This window comes from Melanostigma gelatinosum (assembly GCF_949748355.1).
Source record: "Melanostigma gelatinosum genome assembly, chromosome: 24".
In the NCBI taxonomy this organism is placed as follows: Eukaryota; Metazoa; Chordata; class Actinopteri; order Perciformes; family Zoarcidae; genus Melanostigma; species Melanostigma gelatinosum.
Genome location: NC_136657.1, coordinates 471,812 through 482,500, shown reverse-complemented (window position 1 = coordinate 482,500; position 10,689 = coordinate 471,812). Strand labels below are relative to the sequence as shown.

The following is a 10,689-nucleotide window of genomic DNA, read 5'->3' as shown; positions in this document are numbered from 1 at the left end:
TGTGAGAGATTTAAGAAGGTCTTGACTTGGTCTCTGCTCAGGTGGTCTTGACTACAACACTCCCAAACCTAATATTTAGGTCACATGATGTCATTCTCTTCCCATCTTGCCACGGTGACCCAGATTCTCCACCTATGACGGCACACCAGTGGAGTCTGTGGTGCTCGGCCGGCTCCCAGACGTCCCACAGTCTCCCGCCTCTGGAGCTTTTCACTGGGAAGGCGAGCGGCATGTGACAAACCGGTGCGATTATGCGCCTGTCTGCTCCGTGCGGAATGCAGTTGGAGGCCGGCCCCATTATGTAATTTGCGGGTAATGACTTGTCCAGCCCATAGCGGGGAAAGCACTCAGCAGCAGGCCTGTGGGTGGCAGGAAGACAAACACACAGAACTTTGAACAAAGGCGGCTCTGTCCAAAGCAGAAAGTTATCATAGCCTCCCCCCCCCCCCCAGACTAAATGGTCACCCCTCCATGTGTTCACTCTCCATCTAGTGCAGGGGTGTCAAACTCATCTTCACTCTGGGGCCACATCAGCATCACGGTCGCCCTCAAAGGGCCGGTTGTAAATGTAAGATGGTGTAAATGTAACTACTCCTAATATATTTAGTTTAGTTTCCCGGGATATCTGTGACTTCCACAACACGTACTAAGCAGAAATAGAGGTTATTGTTTCCATCGTTAATGGGGGACAGTTGAGCGGCTTTCAGGGCGATAAGCCACTCCCCCTCTCCGGGCGTCCAGTGCGAATGAACACAAATAGCCCCCGACGAGACCGGCGGCGCGAATGGCTCAACTCAACTTTTTTTTTTTATACTCAAACATCTCCGCGACTTATTGAGTGGCGTAATAATCGCGCGACACAACGAATCGACAATGAAATTCGTTGCCAACTCTTTTAATAATCGATTTTCATCTATTTTATCGATTCATTGTTGCAGCCCTACAGACAATTGGAACAGCAGCTTACTTGATGACATCACCACCTCAGCTGGTCTCATGAGTTTAATCCGTTTTTTTCTGGAAAGTATTTTTACAATCAAACTAAATATGATGACCCTGCTGTTTTCGTTTTCATTTAAAATCAAAAATATATACATATAAATATATGTATGTGGATCAGATCCCGCTAGCAACACTTCACATCTCCGAAATCATCAGAGCAGATTTTTAAATTGGCTGAATCTTGACAAACCGACCACAGATTTGGTGCTTAAACAACTAACTTCTCGCCTCAAAACATCCTAAAATTACTTTCTGTGACTTAACAACAGTAGTATTTCTAAAGTTTCAACTTCCAGTTGTGTGATTTCTCCTCCGCCATTGTTTCCTGTTGCTGGTGCAAAATGCATTCTGGGATATTTGGCTGTCCCAAGTACAGACAAGTCACCTCCGATGCATCCCCGGTAAAATGGGCGGAGCCACATCCGGGCATTAGGACCGTGCTTGGCTCGATGTGAACTTTGAATTGGAACAGTACTTGGGCTGAGACTCATGACGTTTCACAAGTCCACGAGTTTACAAGTACAGAGAAGTACACATGTTGCGAAAGACACGATTACTTGTTGGAAATCCTCTTTATGGGTTGTTGCATCTCCTGTCCACCTGTTGTGATCGTTTGAATGTCGGCACACAGACAACATGCTATCTCATCACTTCGACTTTCTGTCTCATAATTTCGACCATGGGGATATTTTTATTTTCACATCTAACTTTAAATTTTTGTAAAAATAATAATAAAAAAATAAAAAAATACAAATTCAATTTTTTTGGTGGCGGATTCGCGGGCCACATAAAATGACGTGGCGGGCCGAATCCCGTCCGCGGCCCGTATGTTTGAATACGCAGAGTGTGAATGAAGTTTGCACTGTGTGTGTGTGTGTGTGCGTGTGTGTGCGTGTGTGTGTGCGTGTGTGTGTGTGTGTGTGTGTGTGTCAGAGGCTGACGTGTGTTTATCTCCACAGGTACCCACCGTTCTTTGATGACAACCCATTTGGAATCTATCAGAAGATTCTGGCCGGAAAACTGGAATTCCCTCGCCATCTGGATTTCTATGTCAAGTAAGACACCAAGTGCTCACAGTGATCCTTAATGTCTCTGCATGTACGAGGACTGTTACTGATTGAAGGAATTTTAAACACATAATTCCCTTTAATGAATTTAAACGCGGACAGCCTCCGCTCTCATTTAGCCACTTTATGGTCGCCCTCTTTATTATTTTACTGATGTATTTTAAATACATTCAAATCTGTATTTTCTATATATTAGGCATCTAACCAAAAACATTCAAAACGGTATTTCTGCCTTAAAATAATAATCTCATTTGAGTGTAGAAATACTGGAACCGGCCTGAAGAAGCTGTGACTTTTTGACTCCAGAATGTAAAACCTCTAAATTCCCTCTTTAAAAAAAAAGCTCCAAAGAAGCTGACCTGAGAGTCCTCAGCTGTAGCTGCAGCCCTGGGACCAGGTCTCCACAGTGGTGCTCATCTACAACCAAAATCTGACCCCCCCACCCTCACCATTCAAAGGACTACTCAAGCATCAATACTTCAAACGACGGTGGGGGTTTTTTAAGTGCAGCAGCGTCCCTTTAACACGGAGGTCAATGAGCTCCCTGGAGCTCAAGAGGAGCCTTCAGGTAGACCTGCAGCCACTAATGACACACCCAGCCCAACTCCACCCGTTACACCAGCTGGAGGGCGCAGGAATGTTGCAAGATTACAGGCTCGGCGCACTCTGAGTGTGTTTGCACGTGAGCATGCACTCACTCAATCAGTCCCGTCGCCGTGGCCCCGGAGAGGACACACACACTGATAATTCAGCGGAGCCACAGCTTCCCGCTGTTAAGCCATCTATCTCTGTGCCAGCAGACAGAAGGATTTCTAATATTTCCACCATTTCTATCACTCTGACACACAGTTGCGTGTCACGCACTCCCATCCATCAGCAAGGGAAAGGCCTTGCAGAGGACAGACTGCGGCTGATGAGACGGACTGGAGCACCGTCCCAGGGTGACCCCAGCAGTGAAAGTCTCATCATCAGTCATAAAAGGAGTCGGGTGTTCAGGGTTAGTCGGACATGTTGACCTCGTGTTGACCTGACCTGGAGGGTATTTCTTACACGTCAAGAGGAACTGATTAGAATTTGGGGTTCTACGGTCGAGGTCGCTGCGCCTTCACGTGAAGTCACAGTGACTAAATCAAATTTAGTTCAGAATTTTAGTTTTACCTTAGTTTTGTCACGTACCTTTCGGACTTTACAACGGCAGCTACGTAACGAGCGCACGTTAGTATTTTGACCTGAACCGCAATCCTCTCCATCACCTCACCGAGTAAACCTCGAGAGTAATTAAACCGTCCAAATGTGGCACTGGAGCGGGACCTAGAAGTCATAGTTTGCCCGTCGTGCTCATCCACAGTGAATGTTGACTGATTCCTGAGTCCTGGCTGCTGTTTGGTGCAGAAAAACCTCCGATTGAAAGTTGCAATAGGAAGAGTGAACATCGTTATTAATCGACATGGACAAATGAAGCACCAAACATAGGGCTGATAGCCTCTCTCTATTCCAGATGAATTCTCCTTCATAAAATCCATGAAAAGTCATAAATACTAATATTTCCCCCAGAGCTGATTAAAATATTTCTCTGTGACACATCACTCCAAGGCTCCCGTCTGGAAGCAGAGGAAGGATTTCGACAAAAAGTGAGAAATAGCTGACTTGTCGACATGCAGCCGCTGTATTTACGAGGCTGTCGGCGGCTCGTTGGGTGTGAGATACGCCGCCTTTATCTCTATCTCCATCTCCTCCACTCTGCCAGTTTAAGCCCCCGTGAATCATCCCCACCCCCTCACACGGATGTCTACATCACATGCACAAGTTTACAGTGTCACAAAGTTCCACTTTGTTCAATTAAAAGATTGTGAAAGAGACGCAGCTCACTTAGCCAGCCCTCGTCACCTTCCACCGGCCGGCGGCTACCTTTGGTGAGGACACATTTGTCATCGTGACAGCGCTGGAGAACCTGGAGAGAGAGAGACACTGTACAGCTTTGGATTCACTCACTGTTTCCCCCCCCCACCCCCCCCCCAGAGACCTCATCAAGAAGTTTCTGGTCATCGACCGAGCCAGACGGCTTGGCAACATGAAGGTGAGTTGGTTCGGCTCCCTGAAGCACATTTCATAGCGTCAGGTAGACAGCAGTCTGAGGACGGGACAGGAGAGAAGCTGCACATGCTTCCAATCACAGAGAAAGGAAGAGACAAGTCTTTGGACCGTTACAGGTTTCTCACATCTGTCCGACTCCTAAAATCAATAAACATTCGTGCCGAACGAAGGCAACATCAAAAACAATTTCATACGCACAAAATCTCAAATTTGTGTGGAGTCGCTTTCAGACCCCGTCCTGTCTGGAGCCCATTTTAATCAATATGGATGTAGAAATATTAGAAACGCCTTTTAAATGTTAGAATATTAGAATATTATACAATCCAGCAAACTAGATCCTCCAAAACACTGAACATTAGGAGCTTCACCAGGGAGGATTTATGTCTTTATGTATTGTACATATTGTAATCTGGCCCCCCAGGCTCAGAGGCCCACACAAAAAGTGTCCACACATTACTCACTGCTGCTCGTAAAGCTCGTTGCCGTGAGCTCACTGTGATAATTGAGGATGAAGATGAATGTATCAACAGATTATGACAGAGGAAATTACACAAATATGGCAAAAAGTGAAGCCGTAAAGGTTAGGCTAGCAGAAAGGAACAGAATGTTGTGTTCGGGCTTCACTTCTCCACCTGACAGCGTTTTAGTGTGCACATTCAAAGATTGATATGACTTCATCACTCTCTCTTCAGAGTTAGGTTTACCTGAAACAGGGTTGGACAAGAAGTGACAGAAGAGGACATTTACTTTAACTGGGAGCCGGCCACTTGACCGGGCACCAGCGGGAGCTGTGTAGAGTCCCATTCAAACCGGAGGACATCTTCTCCATAACACACATCTTCTCCATAACACACATCTTCTCCATAACACACATCTTCTCCATAACACACATCTTCTCCATAACACACATACTTTTCCATAACACACATACTTTTCCATAACACACATACTTTTCCATAACACACATACTTTTCCATAACACACATACTTTTCCATAACACACATACTTTTCCATAACACACATCTTCTCCATAACACACATACTTCTCCATAACACACATACTTTTCCATAACACACATCTTCTCCATAACACACATCTTCTCCATAACACACATCTTCTCCATAACACACATCTTCTCCATAACACACATACTTTTCCATAACACACATACTTTTCCATAACACACATACTTTTCCATAACACACATACTTTTCCATAACACACATCTTCTCCATAACACACATCTTCTCCATAACACACATCTTCTCCATAACACACATCTTCTCCATAACACACATCTTCTCCATAACACACATCTTCTCCATAACACACATACTTTTCCATAACACACATACTTTTCCATAACACACATACTTTTCCATAACACACATACTTTTCCATAACACACATACTTTTCCATAACACACATACTTTTCCATAACACACATACTTCTCCATAACACACATACTTCTCCATAACACACATCTTCTCCATAACACACATCTTCTCCATAACACACATACTTTTCCATAACACACATCTTCTCCATAACACACATACTTCTCCATAACACACATCTTCTCCATAACACACATACTTTTCCATAACACACATACTTTTCCATAACACACATCTTCTCCATAACACACATACTTTTCCATAACACACATACTTTTCCATAACACACATACTTTTCCATAACACACATACTTCTCCATAACACACATCTTCTCCATAACACACATCTTCTCCATAACACACATACTTTTCCATAACACACATCTTCTCCATAACACACATACTTTTCCATAACACACATACTTTTCCATAACACACATACTTTTCCATAACACACATACTTTTCCATAACACACATCTTCTCCATAACACACATACTTCTCCATAACACACATCTTCTCCATAACACACATACTTTTCCATAACACACATCTTCTCCATAACACACATACTTTTCCATAACACACATACTTCTCCATAACACACATACTTTTCCATAACACACATACTTTTCCATAACACACATCTTCTCCATAACACACATACTTCTCCATAACACACATCTTCTCCATAACACACATCCTTCTCCATAACACACATACTTTTCCATAACACACATACTTTTCCATAACACACATCTTCTCCATAACACACATACTTCTCCATAACACACATACTTTTCCATAACACACATACTTTTCCATAACACACATACTTTTCCATAACACACATCTTCTCCATAACACACACTTTTCCATAACACACATACTTTTCCATAACACACATACTTTTCCATAACACACATACTTTTCCATAACACACATCTTCTCCATAACACACATCTTCTCCATAACACACATACTTTTCCATAACACACATACTTTTCCATAACACACATACTTTTCCATAACACACATACTTTTCCATAACACACATACTTTTCCATAACACACATCCTTCTCCATAACACACATCCTTCTCCATAACACACATACTTTTCCATAACACACATCTTCTCCATAACACACATACTTTTCCATAACACACATCTTCTCCATAACACACATCTTCTCCATAACACACATCTTCTCCATAACACACATACTTTTCCATAACACACATCTTCTCCATAACACACATACTTCTCCATAACACACATACTTTTCCATAACACACATACTTTTCCATAACACACATACTTTTCCATAACACACATACTTTTCCATAACACACATACTTTTCCATAACACACATACTTTTCCATAACACACATACTTTTCCATAACACACATACTTTTCCATAACACACATACTTTTCCATAACACACATACTTCTCCATAACACACATACTTCTCCATAACACACATACTTCTCCATAACACACATACTTCTCCATAACACACATCTTCTCCATAACACACATCTTCTCCATAACACACATACTTTTCCATAACACACATACTTTTCCATAACACACATACTTCTCTCAGCCCGCTGATTAGCTCCTCATAATCCCAGACGAGATGCTATTGATCTGTGGCTCTGCAGAGCACAGCGGTCACAGGCCGGACGCGACGACACGCACTAAAGCTTTTTTAAAGGCGTTAATTGAATTAGCATTCAGCTAATGCATTGATGTTGGTGATAATATTCAACCTACACCAGATGCTGCAACACCTCCAGCTCCACACAGCACGGCGTCACCTCTCATGACCCGCCATAAGAGCTCATCAACACAGAGCTCAGATCACTAAAAAGAAATGAAGTGCAACCCACACAGCAGCAGCAGGAGCTCTGATTGGCCAGCTGTTGTGTATTAGCGGGAGTCTGGCCTATCGCGGCTCCTGCTGCCGCTGCTGGGTCACACTCATCTTTGCTTCTAAATGGTCCGTCTTTAGAAGTCAAAGCCAAACAGAAGGATTTCTATGCTGTGATTATAGAAAGAGATCTGCAAACAGCCATGTTTTGTGTTTCAGAACGGAGCAGATGATGTGAAGAAGCATCGGTGGTTCAAGACCATTGACTGGGAGGCCGTTCCTCTGAGGAAGCTGAAGGTGAGCTGACACGGACCAACAGTGCTTTTGAATTTGACTCTTGTCTTTTTATAAGGAGCATGCACATTGATCTACATTGTGCTCCCACTCACCGGCACGTCCCGTTGTCTCCACAGCCCCCCATAGTTCCTAAAGTCTCCCATGAGGGGGACACCTCTAACTTTGACGTTTACCCAGAGGACGACTGGAAGAAAGACCCTCCTGTGCCTCCGAAGGACTTGGAGACCTTCAAGAACTTCTGATCGCTGAGCCTGGTGTATTTATTGACGGAATATCCTGAGAGTTGACGCAGCGTCATGTGTAGTAACTGTTCCAGCTGCTGTCACGGAGAGAATCCTTATTTATCAAAGCCAGGAGCCTCCTGCTATCGTAACAACGGCCTCCTGAGAGATATGATTGATGCTGTGACGGTCTCAGACCACAGAGATGATTTGCTTTTTGTACTTTTATTTATCTGACTAAAGTCAAACCTTTTGCTCTTTTGATTTTTTTTAATCAGTTTTTCCTCTGAGCCTGCTCATATGCAAAAAATAATGAGTTTCCTTTGAAACCAAAAGACTGTTACTTTCTAGCTTTTAACAATAATCAGGTCTTTTTTTATATTATGTTTTATAAATGTTCATGCAGTCATATCTAATGTGACTCCAGACTGGTGCTGTAACTGTCAGCTGGCCAGTCGTCATGAATGCAGTTTACCTGAACAGGCGCAGCACTTGTGAGAAGGTGCCTTACACGTGCTGCTCCTCAGCCACCGCTGGTCTCAGTCCATGTGAGGAGCTGAATGTGCTGCTTCATCCCCGACCAAAGGACTTTATTGTTACTGTACAGTCCCAGCTGTTCCACACATGAACCCCAGTCCCTCTGTGCTCACTACACTCGCCCTCATCATTATCGTCCTGGCTGTCCTGCTTTCAAAGCCCGGTCATGTGAGGTGAAAGGTGCTGGGGGGGTGTGAGGTACTTGTCAGTGTTTCGAGCTACGTTACAGTATTCATCAGCAGAAGGCTTTGTTTGCTGTTTCCGGACAAATATTGGCCTTTGCAACAAACTTCATATGGTTTAGTCTGTGCCTCGCCTTCATGACAGAGCTGCTGCTGCTGCTGTCCAGCTGAAAGGATCACAACTGGTGTTCAGACCAAAGTCAGGACCGTGTCACCTGGGTGAAAGTCTGGAAGCTGGGCTGGAGGCGGGGTGAGTTATGCTGGTAGCAGCTAGCGGGGACATGGAACTATACACTGATCTATTATGAATGCTGAATAAAACAGTGTGAGGGCATTTGAGTGACCTCAAACCTACAGCATCTTTGGAATATCTCGACCTCGGCTAATACATCATTCCTCTACTCCATATCTGAACAAAATATCCAAATCTGCTAGCTTCATATTGAATCCATTGTTTTCAAAAACGCATACAGGCCATTATATACTGTTGGTGCAATGAGCAAACGTCTAGTCACTTGCTTTCAGAAGTATTAAAGGCATCCGTGCGTCTTCTAGGCTGCTTATATGTAGCTGTTATAATGTACAGAAAACAAGCATCACTGCTGTGCTCACAGGGAGGCACTATCATGACTCGCCGCGCGCACCTACCAGTGTGCTTTGCGGGATGACCCCATACTTGTCTCTGATTGGCCATTTCCTCTCCGGCGTTACAGGTGACTACTAAATGCTAATGTTAGCATGATGTAGGCACACAGCATGAGCCGCCTGGGCTGAGTTGTTCTCCAGAGCCGGTCTAGTTCAGCTAGCATCACAGCTAGGCTAACGATAGCGTTTAGCAGACGCCTGGACGGGCCAATCAGAGGCAGAGTAGGGTGTTCCCGCAAGGCATACTGGGTAGGCACATCCAGCGATTCGCCTTAGTGCGCCCCCCCCCCCCCCCGTAACCTACATCACACACCACATCGTATGTATAGTGTTGTCTCTCACAATGGTGCGCATCCATATAGAGGCTGTTTGTATAATGCATGTGTCTGTAACCTCCACACCCAGCCACTTCTGTGTTCCCGAGCAATATCTGTATACGTCTCAGCCTTTAAGTTGGCGCAGTCACACATTGTTTTCTACCCTCGACCTAACAACGCCTATCAATATACAGTAACTCCTTTTGTACCTGTCATTATGGAACTCTAAGCAATGGCACATGTTTGTATGAAGACTCAAGCGTCTTTGGAAATGTTTGAACGAGGTAAGAAAGAAAAAGCTTTTCTCTTCCTCCCGTGTCCCGCCTGGTCCTTCCTGTCCTCATTCGCTGCCCCCCCCCCCCCCCCCCCATGCTGCTGTCTGAAGGTTTTTGTAACAAAATGCACCAATTGTCTCTTCACAGATTGAGAATTCATATACTGTCAACAACGCTGTGGAAGAAGTTCTCTAAAGTAGCAATACCATAGTACCATAGAAATATCACGGAAAAGTACTTAAGTACTGGCATCAAAATATACTTGAAGAAAATAATGGAGTGGAATACAATTATTGATGCATTAATATGTTCATCTCTTTAATGTTGCAGCTGGTAATGGTGGAGCTCATTTCAATGCCCTATATATAAATACATATAATATATATATATAAATATATATATATATATATATAAATACATATAATACATATATATATATATATATATATATATATATATATATATATATATATATATATGTATTTTAATCTCTATAATACTCATTTATTACTTGATTGTATTTTGTAATAATAACCTGAATTTATGTTAAATGAATGTTGTCACATAAATCATGTTGTGGAGTAAGAAGTACAGTAGTACCCTCTCAGATGTATTGTAGTATAAAGTATCCCAAAATGGAAATTCTCAAGTAAAGTACACGCACCTCAAAGAGTAAATCATTGACATTCAAACATCATCAAGAAAATGACCTTTTATTCATTTGATCTTTAGTTATTTTCGAACATTGGTGCAGCTTTACCTCGGTGTTACAT

The 10,689-nt window shown here is 43.1% G+C and overlaps 1 protein-coding gene across 1 annotated transcript in view; it reads left to right on the top strand.

Moving 5' to 3' along the window:
- The window catches only part of prkx (protein kinase X-linked), a 22,467-nt gene extending 12,515 nt beyond the window's left edge, over positions 1-9,952 (top strand). The window contains exons 5-8 of the mRNA XM_079296458.1: positions 1,962-2,057; positions 4,089-4,146; positions 7,662-7,739; positions 7,856-9,952. Coding sequence (XP_079152584.1) covers positions 1,962-2,057; positions 4,089-4,146; positions 7,662-7,739; positions 7,856-7,981 — 358 coding nt within the window. The 3' untranslated portion in view covers positions 7,982-9,952. The remainder of the gene's footprint in view (positions 1-1,961; positions 2,058-4,088; positions 4,147-7,661; positions 7,740-7,855) is intronic.
- The last annotated feature ends 737 nt before the right edge of the window (positions 9,953-10,689 follow it).